Consider the following 22500-nt stretch of genomic DNA (forward strand, 5'->3'; position numbering starts at 1 on the left):
TGAGGCCAGTTCATTGGCTATATTTAAGAGGGAGTTAGATGTGGCCCTTGTGGCTAAGGGGATCAGGGGGTATGGAGAGAAGGCAGGTACGGGATACTGAGTCGGATGATCAGCCATGATCATATTGAATGGCGGTGCAGGCTCAAAGGGCCGAATGGCCTACTCCTGCACCTAATTTCTATGTTTCTATCCATTGTGCAGGAAGGAACTGCGGATGCTGGTTTTTACCGAAGATAGACACAAACGCCACCTGTTCATTTTCTCCAGATATGTTGCCTGACCCATTGAGTTACTCCAACATTTTGTGTCTGTGTTCACTATGAACATTGAATTATTTAATTTTAGGTAACTTACTCTCTCTCTCTCTCTCTCTCTCCCCCGCCCACCCCCTCCTGCCCTCCCCCCTCCCCCATGCAGTAAATGTTGATTAACCAGGCCAAGGTTTGCAAGGATGGTCCCCTCTTGGGATCACACTATCCCTAGCCAACAATTGGCCTATCAGGGAACCAAACATAGACATAAAGTGCTGGAGTGACTCAGTGGGTCAGGCAGCATCTCTGGAGGAAAGGGTTAGGCGACATTTCGGGTCGGGACCCCTCTTCAAAATACCCTGCTGAGGTCATCTGTTGTTGGCCCTGATTTGTCCCGGTCTTTTCTTGCTTCCAGTTCCCCCCTACAATCATCCCGAAGAAGGGTCCCGACCAAAAATGGAATCTATTCCTTATCCCCAGAGATGCTGCTTGGCCCACTGAGTTACTCCAGCATTTTGTGTCTAACTTGCTGATTCAGACAGTTTTTGATTATCAAGGATTCTACGCTGACTCTTTACAAGCACCACAGATCCCCACCTTTATAAATTTCTATCCGGCAGTGTTTTCTGTCTCTTTGGAATTTCAGCCCTTTGTCTGTAGTTACTGTCATCAAATATAGACAAAGGGCTGAAATTCCTGAGACAGAAAACACTGCCAGTTAGAAATTTATAAAGGTGGGGATCTGTGGTACTTCTGAAACGCACGTTGGAAATTTAAACTTGGGCGCAACTAACATCGCCTAAGTAATGTGGCATCTTCCTGCAGTAAAGTTACGGCATTAGTACAGGCATGTCTCCAAATGAGCCAATTCAACCAAGGGAGGATATTTATAGTGTGTGAAAAAAAAAGTGACATCATTTGTGCCACGTGACACTTCACAGTTCACAATGTTCATTCAAGATTTAACGGTAAAGCTCGGGAGACGGACAAGTCACTCGCACAAATAACAGAAATGCCAAGTGCCGTGGGAACTCTTTTTCTACCCCCCGTTATATCGTGTGATATCGTGCTAGACCACGACCACTTCACTCTGGTTACATCTTGCGTCAAGTCGCCCCGTGAGAAAGCGCTTTAAGACTCTGTAGGTCAATACAGCATTGGTCTTCCTGACTGACTGCCTGCCTGCCACACCTGTTATGTTAACTTTCAGTGACTGGTACAAAACGATATCTCAGTTGCTTTGAATATCAAAACTTCCTAATCTCTCCATGTTTTAATGTAAAGTCATACGAGTCACACAACACAGTAACAGGCCCCACAGCCCAATTTGTCCATGCCGACCAAGATGCCCAGTGTAAGCAATGTCACATTTGCCTGTGTTTGGCCCTTCATCCAGTCACATAGCACGGAAACAGGCCCGTCAGTGCGCGCCGACCAACACGCCCCATCAACACCAGCCCTCGAAAAAAAGCAGAGAATTGTACACCCATCCCACAAACCAGCCTCTTTTGGACTCCACCTGCACCTCACGCTGCCTCGGCAAGGCCAGCAGCATAATCAAGGACCAGTCGCACCCTGGCCACCCTCTTCTCCCCTCTCCCATCGGGCAAGAAGTGTGAAAACACACACCTCCAGATTCAGAGACAGTTTCTTCCCAGCTGTTATCAGGCAACTGAATCATCCTACCACAACCAGAGAGCAATGCTGAACGACTATCTACCTCATTGGTGACCCTTGGACTATCCTTGATCTGACTTAAAGACACAAAATGCTGGAGTAACTCAGCGGGACAGGCAGCATCTCTGCAGAGAAGAAATGGGAGACATTTCAGGTCGAGAAGGGTCTCGACCCAAAACGCCACCCATTTCTTCTCTGCAGAGAATCCGATGGCCATCGTTCTCACACAGTGGGTGAAAGATGGCCATGTTTCCGTGCAGTACGACTCTGTAGGTCAATACAGCATTGGTCTTCCTGGCTTCCTGCCTGCCTGCCACACCTGTTGTGTTAACTTTCAGTAGCTGGTACAAAACGATATCTCGCTTGCTTTGAATATCAAAACTTCCTAATCTCTCCATGTTTTAATGTAAAGTCGTACAAGTCACGCAACACAGTAACAGGCCCAACTAGTCGAGTTGCCCAGTGTAAGCAATGTCACATTTGCCTGTGTCTGGCCCATATCCTTTTAAATCTTTCCTATCCAAATGTATTTAAAATATTATTGTCCCTGCCTCAACTACCTCCTCTGGCAGCTCGTTCCATACACCCACCACCCTCTGTGTGACAAAGTTGCCTTTACGGGTTTCTTTTAAATCTTTCCACTCTCACGTTAAACTTATTCTCTCTGGTTCTTGATTCCCCTACTCTGGGTAAAAGACTGTGTGGATTCTCCCTATCTATTCCCCTCATACACCCCTATAAAATCACCCCTCATTCTCCAGCGCATCAAGGAATAAAGTCCTAGCCTGCCCGACCTCTCCCTGTAGCTCAGGCCCTCGAGTCTAGTTTAGTTTAGAGATACAGCGCGGAAACAGGCCCAGGGTCCGCGCCGACCAGCGATCCCCGCACACTAACACTATCTTACACCCATTAGGGACAGATTTTTACAGATTTTACATTTACCAAGCCAATTCACCTACAAGCCCATACGCCTTTGGAGTGTGGGAAACCGGAGATCTCTGAGAAAACCCACGTAGGTCACAGGGGGGGGACGTGCAAACTCCGTACAGACAGCAACTGTAGTTAGGATGGAACCCGGGTCTCCGGCGCTGCATTCGCTGTAAGGCAGCAACTCTACCGCTGTGCCACCCAGTAGTAGGGGAATCAAAAACCACCCCCCCCCCCACATATATTTTCTGGCAACATACTTTGTAGTCACTTCCCTCAAATTATTCCAAGACTTGCCTCTAGTTTCTAACCATGCTGTGCACTGGCTAGTTCTCCGGCCAGTCTGACTGTCTTCCTAATTCAATTTTATCTTTGTACGCTTCGTTGCCACCTTCCCCTAGCTAATAATTATCTATTCTATATTTTCCTTGAACCCTGTCCCCTTTGATGTCTCGTTTTCACGCCATACCCGTCCATATCTCTGTGTCTCCCTCTCACCCCTAACTCTCAGTCTGAAGAAGTCAGTCAGTCTCGACCCGAGACGTCACCCATTCCTTCTCTCCTGAGATGCGGCCTGTCCCGCTGAGTTAGTATCTTCAGTGTAAATAACCAGCATCTGCAATTCCTTCCTTCGCTATTGGTCACACATTAACGTACTGCCCTAAATATAGTCAGTGAGTCATTCATACAGTAGGAAACAGGCCCTTCAGCCTCTAGAGTCTACACCAACCACTCCATTACACTGCTGCCATTTTGTTCTGCCCCAGAGTCTGCCCCCTCACTCACACCAGGCAATTCACAGCGGGCTATTAACCTATTCTGCCTCCTTGGGATCTATGGGGAGGCATAGGATTCCTCCTCATAGGCTCCAAAGCCACACTCAGCAAAATCAATAACCCCACTCTCACCATCGACGGCACCACTGTCTCCCCATCTCCCCAGGCCCGCAACCTTGGCGTGATCTTTGATTCCACCCTCTCACTTGAGCCTCACATCCGCCATGTCATTAAAACCTCCTTCTTTCATCTCCGCAACATCGCCAAACTCAGACCCTCTCTCACACCTCCAGCTTCTGAAAGACTCATCCATGCCTTCATCTCCTCCCGACTGGACTACTGCAACTCACTTCTCCTTGGCATCAGCTCCACCTACATCAACTGACTCCAACTGGTCCAGAACGCAGCCGCCCGACTCATCACCCACACCAAATCCTGGCATCACATCACTCCAGTCCTCAAACAACTTCACTGGCTTCCCATCTCCCACCGGATCAACTACAAAATCCTGATCCGCACCTACAAAGCCCTCCACCATCTGCCCCCCCCCCCCCCATATCTCACTGACCTCCTCTCCCCCTACCAACCCTCATGGTCCCTCAGATCCACATCAGCCGGTCTCCTCTCCATCCACAAGTCCAACCTCCGCAGTTTTGGGGACAGAGCCTTCTCCAGGGCAGCTCCCAGGCTCTGGAACTCCCTCCCCCAACTGATCCACAATTCCGTGTCCCTCACCATCTTCCAGTCCCGCCTCAAGACCCATCTCTTCACCTCTGCCTATCCTTAGCCCCACGTGCCGTCCCTTTTCATCTGTGCATTAATTGCCTCATATTGTGTTTTGTATTGAATTCTGTATTTACTTTGTGTACTAGTCATGTCTCTACTATTTATTTCATTCCCATTACATGTTTTTCCTCGACCTGCTAAATTTTTGTAAGGTGTCCTTGAGACTCTTGAAAGGCGCCCATAAATAAAATTTATTATTATTATTATAGGATATGCTTGCTATCATTGATCGTGGCATAGAGTACACTTTGGTTTGTGGTATTGTTTGCAATTCTGGTCGCCCCTTTACAGAAAGGATGTGGCAGCTCTGGATAAGGTGCAGGGGAGATTGACCACAATAAGACAAATGTGCCAGAGTAACTCAGCAGGTCAAACAGCAACTCTGGACAACATGGATAGGTGATGCTTCAGGACTGGACCCTTCTTCAGACTGACTGTAATAAGCGCAGGCTCGGCGATCGTTTCGCTGAACACCTCCGCTCAGCCCGCCTAAACCTACCTGATCTCCCGGTTGCTAAACACTTTAACTCCCCCTCCCATTCCCACACTGACCTTTCTGTCCTGGGTCTCCTCCATTGTCAGAGTGAGGCCCAGCACAAATTGGAGGAACAGCACCTCGTATTTCGCTTGGGCAGCTTACACCCCAGTGGGATGAATATTGACATCTCTAACTTCAAGTTACCCTTGCTTTCCCCCTCTCTCCATCCCTCCCCCTTCATAGTTCTCCGCCCAGTCTGACTGATTAAATTTTATCTCTGTATGCTTCGTTGTCACCTTCTCCTAGCTAACAATGATCTATTCTACATCTTCCTTGATAATCATCCCCTTTGATGTTTCGTGTTCCCATCTTACCCTTCCTTATCTCTGTCTCCCCCTCCCCTGACTCTCAGTCTGAAGATGGGTGTCGAAATGTTCCCCATGTTGGGCGAGTCCGGAACCAGGGGCCACAGTCTTAGAATAAAGGGGAAGCCATTTAGGACTGAGGTGAGAAAAAACCTTTTCACCCAGAGAGTTGTGAATTTGTGGAATTCCCTGCCACAGAGGATAGTGGAGGCCAAGTCACTGGATGGATTTAAGAGAGAGTCAGATAGAGCTCTAGGGGCGAGTGGAGTCAAGGGATATGGGGAGAAGGCAGGCACGGGTTATTGATTGGCTTGATTGGCAGATGGTTGGACAAAGTTCAGAGATAAGACAACAATAGTTTTAGTTTAGTTTAGAGATACAGAGCGGAACCAGGCCCTTCGGCCCATCGTGTCTGCACCGACCAGCGATCACTGCACACTAACACCAACCTGCACCCACTAGGGACAATTTTTACATTTACCAAGACAATTAACCTACATACCTGTACGTCTTTGGAGTGTGGGAGGAACCCGGAGATCTCGGAGAAAACCCACGCACTTCACGGGGGGGGGGGGGAGAGGAACGTACAGAAAAAAACAAACCAACTCACAAACTAACCTCCCTACTATGGACTACACCTGCACCTCACGCTGACTCAGCAAGGCCAGCAGCATAATCACGGACGAGTCGCACCCTGGCCACTCCCTCTTCTCCCCTCTCCCATCGAGCAGAAGGTATAGGTGTGAAAACGCACACCACCAGATTCAGGGCCAGTTTCTTCCCAGCTGTTATCAGGCAACTGAATCATCCTACCACAACCAGAGAGCAGTGCTGAACTACTATCTACCTCGTTGGTGACCCTCGGACTACCATTGATCTGACTTAAAGACACACAATGCTGGAGTAACTCAGCGGTACAGGCAGCATCTCTGGAGAGAAGGAATGGGGGACATTTCGGGTCGAGAAGGGTCTCGACCCGAAACGTCACCCATTCCAACCTCTTCTTGTAGTCAATGCCTCCTAAACCAGGCAGCATCCTGGGAAAAAGGTCTGTTTGTTGCAGTGAACAATTGGCACTTTGTCAGGCAGACTAATCACCGCCTACAGTTAACCACAGACAGGCAGGGAAAGAATGCTCCAGTCAGGCATGTTGAGACACAACTGCCTGGGTGTCAAACGTAGACCTTTAGTTTAGTTTAGTTTAGTTTAGTTTAGAGATACAGCGCGGAAACAGGCCCTTCGGCCCACCACGTCCGCACTGACCAGTGATCCCCGCACATTAACACAATGCTACACCCACTAGGGACAATTTTTACATTTACCAAGCCAATTAACCTACAAACCTGCACGTCTTTGTAGTGTGGGAGGAAACCGAAGATCTCAGAGAAAACACACGGGGAGAACGTACAAACTCCGTACAGACAGACAGCACCCGTAGTCGGGATGGAACCCGGGTCTCCGGCGCTGCATTTGCTGTATGGCAGCAACTCTACCGCTGTGCCACCGTGATGCCCTGTGAAATGTGTGAAACACGTCTTCCTGCTGACTTGATAGCACGCAAACAAAAGCTTTTCACCGTACACGTGACAATAAACTAGACTGAACTGAACGCTAAACGTTATTCCATTATCACGTATCAGACTTTACTGGCTTTACCTTGCACTAAACAGTATTGCCGTATCACAAAAAGCTGGAGTAACTCAACAGGCATGTATCTCTACACTGAATGGCTCGATGGTAATCATGTATTGTCTTTCCGCTGACTGGTTAGCACGCAACAAAAGCTTCACACTGCACCTCGGTACACGTGACAGTAAACTAAACAAAACTGAACTAGACCACTTATTTCTTCGTGTCGGAGAGTAAAGAAGGGTCCCGACCCCAAACATCACCCACCGTTTTTCTCCATAGATGCTGCCTGACCCGCTGAGTTTCTCCAGCATTTTTGTCTACCTAAGAAGCATCCCCAGTACTCAAATCAAACCACAGGTCCTTTGGCCCAACTCATCCACACCGACCAAGGGTCATTGGGTCAATTCCCTCGAAATCTTTCCTATCCACGAACCTGTCCAAATGTCTTTTAAATATTGTTATAGCCTCTACTGCATCCTCAGGCAACTCATTCTATACACCCACCACCCTCTGTGTGAAAAAGGTCCCTATTAAATCCTGCCCCTCTCACCTAAAACCATATTGTCCAGCACTTGGTTCCTCCACCCTGGGTAAAAGACTCATGATTTTATACAACTCTGTAAGATCATCCCTTATCCTCCTGCGCAGCTCCATGGAATAAAGTCTAAGGTATGCAAAAGAGTATTTGAACATGCATCTGCAGTTCCTTCCTACACACTTGGCAAGTGATATGTGGATATAGGAGGGGGGAGGGGGGGGGTGTTGACAGATGGGTGGAGTAAGTGGCAAAGGCTTGAGGTGAAAACGAGACTAAAGGGTGTCAGATTAGGAGGAGGAGTAGTGAAAGGTGAAGCTGGGAAAGAGGGATATTGGCGGAAGCGGACAGGAAGGGGGAAGGGGGGATTGAGGGACTTGGGGACAGGAGATGAGTGCACGGATGAGGGGAAAGATGCAGGAACACAGACAATAGGTGAAGGAGTAGGCCACTCGGCCCTTTGAGCCAGCACCGCCATTCAATGTGATCATGGCTGATCATCCACAATCAGTACCCCGTTCCTGCCTTCTCCCCGTATCCCTTGATTCCGCTAGCAACAGCTGTTCAGCAGCTGAGGCGTGAGCCACTGGGCAGGATCCGTGCGAGAGGTTTATGAGCAGCCAGGTCCACGATTACAGATGATCAGATTAGACGGCTCGGTGGAGGGGGGGCATCAGCATAGTCAACAGTTGCACTCCCAGTGAAGGCAGCTGAGAGGGTGTGCAGACACCACAGAAATAACCACACCTAACAACACATTCCATTCCTCCTCAAGCAGTGGTTTGGAGCAGAGAGTGCTGGAGAGCTGTCCTGAACTACTATCTACCTCTTTGGAGACCCTCGTACTATCTTTGATCAGACTTTTGTGTGGGAAGGAACTGCGGATGCTGGTCTACACCAAAGATAGACACAAAATCCTCGAGTAACTCGGCAGAACAGGCAGCATCTCTGGATAAAAGGAATGGGTGACATTTCGGGTCAAGACCTTTCTTCAGAATGGTCTCAACCCGAAATGTTATCCATTCCTTCTATCCAGAGATGCTGCCTGTTCCGTTGTTACAACAGTATTTTGTGTTGATCTTTGATCGGACTTTACTGGCTTTAGCTTGCACTAAACGTTATTCCCTTTATCATGCATCTGTTCCACTGTGGACGGCTCGATTGTAATCATGTATTGTCTTTCTGCTGACCAGTTAGCATGCAACAAAAGCTCTTCACTGTGTCAATAAACTAATCTAAACTCAAGATAGACACAAAATGTTGGATTAACAGCGGGACAGGCAGCATCTCTGGAGAGAAGGAATGGGTGACGTTTTCGGTCGAGACCCTTTCTTCAGACTGAGAGTCAGGGGAGAGGGAAACTTTAGATGTGGAATGATACAAAGAGTATGTGAATGTAGAATGGTTCATTGGTAGCTGAGGGGAAGGTGACAAGGAGGCAGACAATCAGTAAAATTAATCAAGACGACAGGATTAGTTTTCTTTAGTTTTTTAGTTAAGAGATACAGTGCGGAAACAGGCCCTCGGCCCACTGGGTCCGCGCCGACCAGCGATCCCCGCACACTAACACTATCCTACACACACTAGGGACTATTTTTACATTTACCAAGCCAATTAACCTACAAACCTGTGCGTCTTTGGAGTGTGGGAAACACATGCAGGTTACGGGGAGAACGTACAAACTCCGTACAGACGGCACCCATAGTTGGGATGGAACCCGGGTCTCCGCCGCTGCATTCGCTGTAAGGCAGCAACTCTACCGCTGTGCCACCTTGACCACCGTGATTAATCAGAAACCAGTCAGAGAACTGGGAAGGGGGAGGGATGGAGAGAGAGGGAAAGCAAGGGTTACTTGAAGTTAGAGACGTCAATGTTCATACCGCTGGGGTGTAAGCTGCCCAAGCGAAATATGAGACGCTGTTCCTCCAATTTGCATTGGGCCTCATTCTGACAGTGGAGGCGGCCCAGGACAGAAAGGTCAGTGCGGGAATGCGAGGATGAGTTAAAGTATTTAGCGTCTCAAAGTCTCCACATAGCGCATGGCAACATATCACTAAGAGAGTCTGGAGATGATGCAAGGGTCCTCTTCATGATTCATCCCAAGTTGCCTCATAATAGAGGATGTGAAGGGCCTGTCCCACTTTCACGACCTAATTCACGGCCTTTTTTACTCGTGGACATTTTTCATCATGTTGAAAAAACGCCCCGACCTACTTGATGCCACGAGTACCCACGACTAACATCACGACACGTTACGACCTACCTACGACCTCGTGATGACCATGCTGCGAGTACGAGTCAAGGGCAAACTGGGCAGAGGTCGTGAATTAGGTCGTGAAAGTGGGACAGGCCCTTGAGTCTGAAGAAGGGTCTCGACCCGAGATGCCACCCCTTCCTTCTCTCCAGAGATGCTGCCTGTCCCACTGAGTCACTCCAGCTTTTTGTGTCTACCTTCAGTTTCAATCAGCATCTGCAGATGCTTCCTACACGTCTCTGCAATTTCCTGTGGCCTTGGATGGAGCTGTTCCCAAACCGTGCTGTGATGCATCCCGCAAAAACTGAATGTGGAGACTGAGAATTTTTTTTTTGATTCTCTCATTCTGAACAAAGTAGACTTTATAAAAGACGTGAATACGAGTGCGCGCGGCGACACTGCTCCCACGCCGAGCGACCGTTGGTGACACGGTCACCCCGACCCACCTTGTGTGTGGCTGCCGCTCATCCTGTCACCGCATCGCTGCTCCCTGCTTCCTTCCTGATACTGGTCCGATGCTTTCCCCGGCCGCTGGGTGCTGCTTCCCTCCGCACTTCCTCCTTTGATGCTTCCTCTCGCCAGCATGCACTCTCCTCCCCCAGGCTACATCCAAATGCCGCCTCCATCCACGCCGGGCACACACACGGGCATTTCCACAAGCTTCCGTCTGTAAGATGAAGCACTCCACATTGTTCACACTCCCACAGTCAAACACACAGATACAGTGCACTCATATCCTGCCCAACCCCTCCGACCACACCGCTCTGACCTGTCCCTGACATTACACTATAAATGGCTTGACTGTAATCATATACAGGGCCCTCCATAATGTTTGGGACAAAGACCCAGCATTTATTTATTTGCTGCAGGTGGATCGGGCCTGGGAACTTAATATTCAGGGTTATACATCCTATAGAAAGGACAGGCATGTGGGCAGAGGAGGGGGGTAGCTCCGCTGGTGAGGGATGGAATTCAGTCCCTTGCGAGGGAAGACTTAGGGACTGACGAGGTAGAGTCACTGTGGATTGAGTTGAGGAATTGTAAAGGCAAGAAAACACTAATTGGTGTTATCTACAGACCCCCAAATAGTAGCCTGGTTGTAGGGTGTAAGTTGCAGCAGGAGTTAAAACTGGCATGTAACAAAGGTAATGCCACTGTGGTGATGGGGGATTTCAATATGCAGGTAGTCTGGGAAAATCAGGTTGGTTCAGGACCCCAAGAAAGAGAGTTTGTAGAGTGCCTCCGAGATGGATTCTTAGAGCAGCTTGTAATGGAGCCGACCAGAGAAAAGGCAATTCTGGATTTAGTGTTGTCCAATGAACCAGATATGATAAGAGAACTCGATGTAAAGGAACTGCTTGGAGGTAGTGATCATAATATGATTAGTTTTAATCTGCAATTTGAGAAGGAGAACGTTAAATCGGAAATGTCAGTGATGCAGTTGAACAAAGGGGACTATGAAGGCATGAGAGGGGAGCTGGCCAAGGTAGACTGGAGAGATTCTGAAAAGGGGAGATGCAACGAGACCTGGGTGTCATGGTACACCAGTCATTGAAAGTAGGAATGCAGGTGCAGCAGGCAGTGAAGAATGCAAATGGTATGTTAGCATTCATAGCAAAAGGATTTGAGTATAAGAGCAGAGAGGTTCTACTGCAGTTGTACAGGGTCTTGGTGAGCCAACACCTGGAGTATTGCATACAGTTTTGGTGTCCTAATCTGAGGAAAGACATTCATGCCATAGAGGGAGTACAGAGAAGGTTCACCAGACTGATTCCTGGGATGGCAGGACTTTCATATGAAGAAAGACATGATAAACTCGGCTTGTACACGCTAGAATTTAGAAGATTGAGGGGGGATCTTATAGAAACTCACAAAATTCTTAGTAAGGGGTTGGACAGGCTTTTCACACAGAGAGTGGTGAATCTGTGGAATTCTCTGCCACAGAAGGTAGTTCAGGCCAGTTCATTGGCTAAATTTAAGAGGGAGTTAGATGTGGCCCTTGTGGCTAAAGGGATCAGGGGGTATGGAGAGAAGGCAGGGATGGGATACCGAGTTGGATGATCAGCCATGATCATATCGAATGGCGGTGCAGGCTCGAAGGGCCGAATGGCCTACTCCTGCACCTATTTTCCATGTTTCTATGTTTTTATGATCCTAGCAGGAATGACGGTGGAACAGCAATGGCAGGAATTTCTGGGCATAATCCGGAAGATGCAGGATCATTTCATTCCTAAAAGGAAGAAAGATTCTAAGGGGAGTAAGAGGCAACTGTGGCTGACAAGAGAAGTTAGGGATAGAATAAAACTAAAAGAAAAGATGTATAGCATAGCAAAGAGTAGCTGGAAGCCAGAGGATTGGGAAACTTTCATAGGACAACAGAAGGAAACAAAACGGGCAATACGGGCTGAAAAGATGAAGTACGAAGGGAAGCTGGCCAGGAATATCAAGAAGGACAGTAAAAGCTTCTTTAGATATGTTAAGGGACAAAAGTGTAGCAAAGTCAAATGTGGGTTCCTTGAAGGCAGACACTGGTGAAATTATTATGGGCAACAAGGAAATGGCAGAAGAGTTGAATAGGTACTTCGGATCTGTCTTCACTAAGGAAGACACAAACAATCTCCCAGATGTACTGGAGGACAAAGGATCTAAGGCCGTAGAGGAACTGAAAGAATTTTCATTAGGCGAAAAATAGTATTGGGTAGGCTAATGGGACTGAAGGATGATAAATCCCCTGGGCCTGATGGTCTGCATCCCAGGGTCCTCGGGGAGGTGGCTCTAGAAATAGTGGACGCATTGGTGATCATTTTCCAATGTTCAATAGATTCAGGATCAGTTCCTGTGGATTGGAGGATAGCTAATGTTATCCCACTTTTCAAGAAAGGAGCGAGAGAGAAAACGGGGAATTACAGACCAGTTAGCCTGACTTCAGTGGTGGGAAAGATGCTGGAGTCAATTATTAAAGAGGTGGTAATGGGGCATTTGGATAGCAGTAAAAGGATTAGTCCAAGTCAACATGGATTTATGAAAGGGAAATCATGCCTGAGGATGTGACAAGTAAAATGGATGAAGGGGTGCGAGTGGATGTAGTGTATCTAGACTTTCAGAAAGCCTTTGATAAGGTCCCGCACGGGAGACTGGTGACTAAAATTAGAGTACATGGTATTGGGGGTATGGTGTTGACATGGATAGAAAATTGTTTGGCAGACCGGAAGCAAAGAGTAGGAGTGAACGGGTCCTTTTGAGAATGGCAGGCAGTGGCGAGTGGGGTGCCGCAAGGCTTGGTGTTAGGGCTGCAACTGTTTACCATATATATTAATGATTTGGAAGAGGAAATTAGGAGCAACACTAGCAAGTTTGCGGGTGACACAAAGCTGGGTGGCAATGTGAACTGTAAAGAGGATGTTAAGAGGTTGCAGGGTGACCTGGACAGGTTGAGTGAGTGGGCAGATGCCTGGCAGATGCAGTATAACATGTGAGGTTATCCACTTCTTCTGCAGTTGTATAGGGCTCTGGTGAGACCACATCTGGTGTATTGTGTACAGTTTTGGTCTCCTAATTTGAGGAAGGACATCCTTGTGATTGAGGCAGTGCAGCGTAGGTTCAGATTGATCCCTGGGATGGCGGGACAGTCATATGAGGAAAGATTGAAAGGACTAGGTTTGTATTCACTGGAGTTTAGAAGGATGAGGGGGAATTCTTATAGAAACATGTAAAATTATAAAAGGACTGGACAAGCTAGATGCAGGAAAAATCTAATGTTGGGCGAGTCCAGAACCAGGGGCCACATTCTTAGAATAAAGGGGTCATTTAAGACTGAGGTGAGAAAAAACATTTCTCCCAGAGAGTTGTGAATTTATGGAATTCCCTGCCACAGAGGGCAGCGGAGGCCAAATCACTGGATGGATTTAAGAGAGAGTTAGATGGAGGTCTAGGGGCTAGTGGAGTCAAGGCATATGGGGAGAAGGCAGGCACGGGTTATTGATAGGGGACGATCAACCATGATCACAATGAATGGCGGTGCTGGCTCGAACGGCCGAATTCCCTCCTCCTGCACCTATTTTCTATGTTTCTATGGTTTCGGCCAGAAACGTCGCCTATTTCCTTCGCTCCATAGATGCTGCCTCACCTGCTGAGTTTCTCCAGCATTTTTGTCTGTCTGTGATTCAGACCTAAGAATCACAAGTCTGCGCTACGTGGACATCACCAGTTGCTGGGTGTCTTCGCTGGTGATGCTCTGCCAGGCCTGTATTGCAGCCATCTTTAGCTTATGTTTGTTTTGGGGGCCATTTTTATACATTTTGGTTTCACCATGTAGAAATTACAGCTGTGTTTATACATAGTCCCCCCCATTTCAGGGCACCATAATGTTTGGGACACATGGCTTCACAGGTGTTTGTAATTGCTCAGGTGTGTTTAAATGCCTCCTTAATGCAGGTATAAGAGAGCTCTCAGCACCTAGTCTTTCCTCCAGTCTTTCCATCACTTTTGGAAACTTTTATTGCTGTTTATCAACATGAGGATCAAAGTTGTGCCAATGAAAGTCAAAGAAGCCATTATGAGACTGAGAAACAAGAATAAAACTGTTAGAGCCATCAGCCAAACCTTAGGCTTACCAAAATCAACTGTTTGGAACATCATTAATAAGAAAGAGAGCACTGGTGAGGTTACTAATCGCAAAGGGACTGGCAGGCCAAGGAAGACCTCCACAGCTGATGACAGAAGAATTCTCTCTATAACAAAGAAAAATCCACAAACACCTGTCCCACAGATCAGAAACACTCTTCAGGAGTCAGGTGTGGATTTGTCAATGACCACTGTCCGCAGAGGACTTCATGAACAGAAATACAGAGGCTACACTGCAAGATGGACTTTGCCCCCTGCCAAGTATCGCGCACAAACCCCCACACTGCAGCAGAGCCACTGTTGTGCCGCTGCCGGTCGGAACGCCTGTTGAATGTTTAGTATGTTAAATTTGTTCATGATACATGTATTTTTTTTTATTTCTATTTATTTTTCATGCACACTGAATGGACACTGGTTGAGCAACGTTTTTTTGTTTCCTCTGGGTATGCGAATACTCAGGAAATGACAATAAAGATATACAATACAATACAATACAATACAAGATGCAAACCACTGGTTAGCCGCAAAAATAGGATGGCCAGGTTACAGTTTGCCAAGAAGTTCTTACAAGAGCAACCACAGTTCTGGAAAAAGATCTTGTGGACAGATGAGAGCGACAGAAGAGAAATAAAAAGACAATACGGGGAGAAAAGATGAGGTACGAAGGTAAGCTGGCCATGAATATAAAGGTGGATAGTAAAAGCTTCTTTAGGTATGCGAAGAGGAAAAAAATAGTTAAGACCAAAGTTGGACCCTTGAAGACTGAAACAGGTGAATTTATTATGGGGAATGAGGAAATGGCAGATGAGTTGAACAGGTACTTTGGATCCGTCTTCACTGAGGATGACACAAACAATCTTCCTGCTGTACTAGTGGCCAGAGGATCGGTGGTGACTGAGGAACTGAAGGAAATCCACATTAGGCAGGAAATGGTGTTGGATAGACTGATCGGACTGAAGGCTGATAAATTCCCAGGGCCTGATGGTCTGCATCCCAGGGAACTTAAGGAAGTGGCTCTAAAAATCGTGGACACATTGGTGATAATTTTCCAATGTTCTATAGATTCAGGATCAGTTCCTGTGGATTGGAGGGTAGCTAATGTTATCCCACTTTTTAAGAAAGGCCGGAGAGATAAAACAGGGAATTATGGACCAGTTAGCCTGACATCAGTGGTGGGGAAGATGCTGGAGTCAATTATAAATGATGAAATAGCGGCACATTTGGATAGCAGTAACAGGATCGGGTCGAGTCAGCATGGATTTACGATGGGGAAAATCATGCTTGACTAATCTTCTGGAATTTTTTGAGGATGTAACTGGGAAAATGGACAAGGGAGAGCCAGTGGATGTAGTGTACCTGGACTTTCAGAAAGCATTGATAAGGTCCCACATAGGAGATTAGTGGGCAAAATTAGGGCACACGGTATTGGGGGTCGAGTGCTGACACGGATAGAAAATTGGTTGGCAGACAGGAAACAAAGAGTAGGGATTAACGGGTCCCTTTCAGAATGGCAGGCAGTGAGTAGTGGGGTACCGCAAGGCTCAGTGCTGGGACCACAGCCATTTACAATATATATTAATGATTTAGATCAGTGGTTCTTAACCTTTTTGGCACCAGTACGCGCATACGTGAACAAAATGCTGTATGTGGTATGTACCTTAGTTAGGTTCCTAAACATGGGCTCAACAAATTGATATGATATTTGTGTCCCCTTCATGACCCCCTGCAAAGCCCAAACGGGGGGTGTCCTTGTTCATCAGTCAATGAAAGTAAGCATGCGGATACAGCAGGTAGTGAAGAAAGCGAATGGCATGTTGGCCTTCATAACAAGAGGAGTTGAGTATAGGAGCAAAGAGGTACTTCTGCAGTTGTACAGAGCCCTAGTGAGACCACACCTGGAGTATTGTGTGCAGTTTTGGTCTCCGAATTTGAAGAAGGACATTCTTGCTATTGAGGGAGTGCAGCGTAGGTTCACAAGGTTAATTCCTGGGATGGCAGGACTGTCATATGCTGAGAGAATGGAGCGGCTGGGCTTGTATACTCTGGAATTTAGGATGAGATGGGATCTTATTGAAACGTATAAGATTATTAAGAGTTTCGACATGCTAGAGGCAGGAAACGTGTTCCCGATATTGGGGGAATCCAGAACCAGGGGTCACAATTTAAGAATAAGGGGCAAGCCATTTAGAACGGAGATGAGGAAACACTTTTTCCGCACAGAGTTGTGTGACTGTGGAATTCTCTGCCTCAGGGGGCGGTTCACTGGATATTTTCAAGAGAGACTTAGGGCTCTTTAAGACAGCGGAGTCAGGGAATATGGGGAGAAGGCCGGAACGGGGTACTGATTGGGGATGATCAGCCATGGCTGGCTGGCTCGAAGGGCCGAATGGCCTACTCCTGCACCTATTGTCTATTAACCTTTATCAGAGTGATGGCAAGAGCAAAGTATGGAGGAGAGTAGGAACTGCCCAAGATCCAAAGCATACCACCTCATCTGTGGTGGGGGTGTTATGGCCTGGGCATGTATGGCTGCTGAAGGTACTGGCTCACTGATGGTAGTAGCATAATGAATTCTGAAGTGTATAGACACATCCTATCTGCTCAAGTTCAACCAAATGCCTCAAAACTCATTGGCCGGCGGTTCATTCTACAGCGACAATGATCACAAACATACTGCTAAAGCAACAAAGGTGTTTTTCAGCTAAAAAATGGTCAATCCTTGAGTGGCCAAGTCAATCACCTGATCTGAACCCAATTGAGCATGCATTTTATATGCTGAAGTGAAAACTGAAGGGGACTAGCCCCCCAAAACAAGCATAAGCTAAAGATGGCTGCAATACAGGCCTGGCAGAGCATCACCAGAGAAGACACCCAGCAACTGGTGATGTCCATGAATCGCAGACTTCAAGCAGTCATTGCATGCAAAGGATATGCAACAAAATACTAAACATGACTACTTCCATTTACATGACATTGCTGTGTCCCAAACATTATGGTGCCCTGAAACGGGGGGACTATGTATAAACACAGCTGTAATTTCTACATGGTGAAACCAAAATGTATAAAAATGGCCTTTATGAAAATCTGACAATGTGCACTTTAACCACGTGTGATTTTTTCTATTACAAATCTCAAATTGTGGAGTACAGAGGCAAATAAATAAATGATGGGTCTTTGTCCCAAACATTATGGAGGACACTGTGTAGTCTTACTGCTGGCTGCTTGGCATGCAAAAAAAGCTTTTCACTGTACCTTGGCACACCGCTTGGATAGAGTGGATGTGGAGAGGATGTTTCTACTAGTGGGAGAGTCTACGAATAGAGGTCATAGCCTCAGAATTAAAGGACGTTCTTTCATGAAGGAGATGAGGAGACATTTCTTTAGTCAGAGGGTGGTGAATCTGTGAAATTCATTGCCACAGAAGGCTGTGGAGGCCAAGTCAGTGGATATTTTTAAGGCAGAGATTGAATCTTGAATGGTACGGGTGTCAGAGGCGATGGGGAGAACGGACTGTTCCAGCTGCTACGGTCAGGCAAACGCCTCCGTTGCCATGCGGTGAGAACGGAGAGGTTGAGAAGGAGTTTCTTCCCAGAGGCAATTCGGACTGTAAACGCCTATCTCACCAGGGACTAACTCAACAGAACGTTTTTCCTTCCATTATTTATTATGTAAAAGAATATGTGTGTTATGATTGTGTTTATAATTTGTTTGGTTGTTTTGTTGTTTGTCTTTTGCACAAAAGTCCGCGAGCTTTGCCACTTTCATTTCACTGCACATCTCGTATGTGTATGTGACAAATAAACTTGACTTGACTTGACTTGCCTTGACTTGACTTGAAGGTAGGAGAATGGGGTTAGGAGGAAAAGATAGATCTATCTCCGACCTATGCAAGTAGGTCGGGGCGTTTTTCTAGCATAATGAAAAATGTCCACGAGTAAAAAAGGTGGTGAATTAGGTCGTGAAAGTGGAACAGGGCCTTTACTCCAGCATTTCGAGTCTAGGTTAGTTTATTGTCACGTATCAAAAGGTAATTTGTGATCTACCTCTCCCTCCTAACCCCATTCTCCTACCTTCCGCCCCCATAACCCCTCACACTTGATCGAATCAAAAATCTATCTGTCTCTGTCTTAAAAATATCCATTGACTTGGCCTCCACAGCCGTCTGTGGCAAAGAATTCCACAGCATCACCACCCTCTGACTAAAGAAATTCCTCCTCATCTCCCTCCTAAAGGAATGTCCTTTAATTCTGAGGCTATGACCTCTAGTCCTCGACTCTCCCACTAGTGGAAACATCCTCTCCACATCCACTCTATCCAAGCCTTTCGCTATTCGTGTGTGCGTGTGTGCGTGCATGTACCTGTGTGCGAGCGTGTGTCTGTGTGCGAGCGTGTGTGTCTATTACGATCTGTTCCTCTCCCTCTCTCTCCATGTCTCCATCAGAATCCGAGTTGTCTCACACTATCTAAATATCTGCTCCTGGTCTCCCCAGCCAACGCCTCCTGTTTCTGGTTCCCCCTCATGCTGTCTCATGCTGGCCCTTCGAGCCAGCACCAGCATTCAATGTGATCACGGCTGATCATCCCCAATCAGTACCCCGTTCCTGCCTTCTCCCCATATCCCCTGACTCCGCTATCTTTAAATGCCCTATCTAGCTCTTTTTTGAAAGTATCTAGAGAACCGGCCTCCACCGCCCTCTGAGGCAGAGGATTCCACAGAAGCACCACTCTCAGTGTGAAAAGGTTTTTCCTCATCTCCGTTCTAAATGGCTTACTCCTTATTCTTAAACTGTGGCCCCTGGTTCTGGACTCCCCCAACATCGGGAACATGTTTACTGCCTCTAGCGTGTCCAAACCCTTAACAATCTTACGTCTCAATATGATACCCTCTCATCCTTCTAAACTCCAGAGTATACAAGCCCAGCCGCTCCATTCTATCAGCATATCCTCTCCCACTCCCTCCATTCCCTCTTCCCCCTCCATCCCATCCTTCCCCATCTCATCCTATCCTTATCCATCCCTTCCCCCCCATCTTACCTCACCTCCCATTTCCCACCACCGCTTCTCCACTTTCCTCCTCCCCATTCACCTCACCCCTTCACCCACCTGCCCAACCACCTCACACCACCAGTCTGCTCCCCCCCTCATTGTCCCTCACCCCCCTCAGTCTCATTCAACCCCTCCCTCCTCATTCAATCCATCACTCTGCCCCTCCTCTCATTCCCCGTATCTCCTTCCCCTCCCCTCTCTCCTTCCCTCGTCCCCGCACCCCTCATTGACCTCTCCTCACCATCATTCCTTCTCCCCCCTCCTCCCCCTCATTCCCCTCTCTCTCTCTCCCCTCTTGACTCATCCCCCTCCGTTTCCCTCTCCCCCCCTCCACTCTCCCTCCTCCTCCACCCTCATTCACTCTAGCTCTCCCCCTTCACCCTCTATCTCTCCCCCTCTACCTCCCCTCTCCTCTCCCTCCCTCCCCCCCCTCCTCTCTCTCTCCTCTCCTCCCCTTTCTCTCTCCCCTCTCCCTCCCTCCCCCTCTCTCTCCCACTCTCTCCCCTCTCTCTCCCCACTCTTCCTCCCCCATTCCCTCTCTCACTCCCTCTCTCACTCCCTCTCCTCACTCCCTCTCCTCACTCCCTCATTCCCTCTCTCTCACTCCCTCTCTCCCTCCCTCTCACACTCACCTGCTCGGTTGATGCGGTCCCGGGTCACGTGTCGTTGCCGCGGGTCACGAGTTGCAGCGGCGGGTCACGTGTGCGGTCCCGGGGTGTCCTGGCGCCGCGCCCACGCCCACACCCGCTCCGCGCATGCTCACTCCGCGGCCGCTCCCGCTGGGCGCCGCCATCTTTGATGCTGGCAGCAGGTCGAGCACTGCCGCCACCTGGCGGGGCGGAGGTGTAAGCACCCCAGTGTTAAAGAGGGAACTGCAGATGTTGGAGAATCGAAGGTTAACACCTGTAAGCACCCCAGTGCAGGACTGTCTCAGACAGCACCAACTTCACTGACCAAAACTCCCCTCTGCCCCATAGATCCTATCAAAGATTATAGAGGAACAAGATAGACCATTCCTCGAAAAACGCGTAGTATCACGTGTGTGATCGTCGACGCCATTTTTCGAGGCATTTATTGGGCTTCCCCCACACTGTCATGGCGTCCTTATCTAAATTTCATCTCACTGTTCTGCTATCAATTGTTCTAATCGTAAATCTAAACGACCCAACCTGTCACTCTTTAGGTTCCCCAATAAAAAAGAAAGGTGAGAAAATATTTTCATTATTTTCAGTCGATATTCTGTTGTGAAAATGTTATTTTCTGTTCTCCCATCAACGGCCATTGGGAAACTGGGATCCTATAGCGGAGCAATATAGACCACTCCTGCTAAATGCAATACGCAACAGAGCGGAACGTGGGCCTTTTTTTCATCCATTTCAGTAACCCGGCCCGACCCGACTCGCAGTGTAATCAACGTTGGCGGGGGAACAGTTCGTGTTAATAAATTATAATTCTGAAAATGAGGATAGGATTTTTACCAAAGAACTTTTATTTTTACGAGGATGTTTCCGTAACCGGCTCCCGTCTCCGCACTAGTATCTTTGCTCCATTACGGGATCTTTGGTGCGGAGACGGAAGCCGGTTACCCATGAATCTGCCCTTGACCGTACTACGTCTTTTTCGTCGAGTGGACTATCTTGCTCGCTAGAGGATCTTTGCTCTGCCCCACACTTCCCCATCACTCGAATCACTGCACCGCCTTCTCCAACCTGACCTTTTAGATATGGCAGAGAGTTGTGGACGTAGCCCAGACCATCACACTGACTGGAGCAAAGGACTGGGAGACGTTTCTGCTCGAGAGCGAGACCCTTCCTCAGACTGAGAGTCAGGGGAGTTGGATGCTGCCTGTCCCGCTGAGTTACTTCAGCATTTTGTGTCCACTGTCCGATTCACCTCTACCCCATTGCGAACATTGGACTTTGTCTGTGGAACTGATGTGCTACAATGCTGACAACTATATTCTGCATCCCATATATCCCCTTTTGCTCTAAATAAGTAAGTAAGTTTATTGGCCAAGTATTCACATACAAGGAATTTGCCTTGGTGCTCCACCCACAAGTAACAACATGACATACAGTGACAGTTACGAATGACTCGGAAAACACTAAACATTAATAATAATAAAACATTAATGATAAAACACCATTGATCAAGCATGTGAACCAACAAAATACCAGATCAAAGGGAGGCTACGGATTTTTGGCTGTTGAGTAAAGCAACCACTCGTGGATAAAAACTGTTTTTATGTCTGGCTGTGGCAGCTTTGACAGTCCGGAGTCGCCTTCCAGAGGGAAGTGATTCAAAGAGTTTGTGGCCAGGGTGAGAGGGTCAGAGATGATTTTGCCTGCTCGCTTACTCAAGTGATTGTACTTGAGTTTGACTTTATGTATGGTATTATCCAATCTGTTTGGATTGCACACAAAACAAAACTTTCACTGAAGATAGACACAAAGTCTAACTGACTTCAAGGCGAAGGGGGAAAGAATTAATAGCAATCTGAGGGGTAACCTTTTCACACCAAGGGTAGTGGGTGTATGGAACAAGCTGCCAGATGAGGTCGTTGATGCTGGGACTATCCCAACTTTGAAGATACAGTTAGACAGGTACATGGAGCGGACAGGTATGGAGGGATACGGACCAAGCGCGGGCATGGTGTAGCTGGGACATGTTGGCCGGTGTGGGCAAGTTGGGCCGAAGGGTCTGGTTCCACACTGTATCACTCGATCACTCCGTGGCCCTATGACTGAAGAAGGATCCCAACTTGAAACATCACCCATCCTTAATCTCCAGAGATGCTGCCTGGCCCGCTGAGTTACTCCAGCACTTTGTATCTATCTTTGGTATAAACCAGTATCTGCAGTTCTTTGTTTCTACGAAGCTTTCACCACGGGTTTAGTCTCGAGGGTGTTTAATTGTCGTTCAGAACAATGAACGTGGACGTGGCAAAGATAAATTTAAAGCCGAGGCTAAAGCCAGGATTAAGGCCAGGGTTAAGGCCAGGGTTAGACTCAAGGCTAGACTCAGGGCTAGACCCAGGGCTAGACCCAGGGCTAGACCCAGGGCTAAAGCCAGGGCTAGACCCAGGGCTGAAGCCAGGGCTAGCCCAGGGTTAAGGCCAGGGTTAAGGCCAGGGCTAGACCCAGGGCTAGA

The 22500-nt window shown here is 47.8% G+C and overlaps 1 protein-coding gene across 1 annotated transcript in view; it reads right to left on the minus strand.

The window, feature by feature from the left end:
* The window catches only part of LOC129706079 (maestro heat-like repeat-containing protein family member 1), a 100440-nt gene extending 80386 nt beyond the window's left edge, over positions 1-20054 (minus strand). The window contains 2 exon segments of the mRNA XM_055650055.1: positions 10128-10348; positions 19983-20054. Of these exon segments, the coding sequence (XP_055506030.1) occupies positions 10128-10266 (139 nt within the window). The 5' untranslated portion in view covers positions 10267-10348; positions 19983-20054.
* Positions 20055-22500: the final 2446 nt, after the last annotated feature.

Source organism: Leucoraja erinacea, chromosome 2 (genome assembly GCF_028641065.1).
Source record: "Leucoraja erinacea ecotype New England chromosome 2, Leri_hhj_1, whole genome shotgun sequence".
Classification (NCBI taxonomy): domain Eukaryota; kingdom Metazoa; phylum Chordata; class Chondrichthyes; order Rajiformes; family Rajidae; genus Leucoraja; species Leucoraja erinaceus.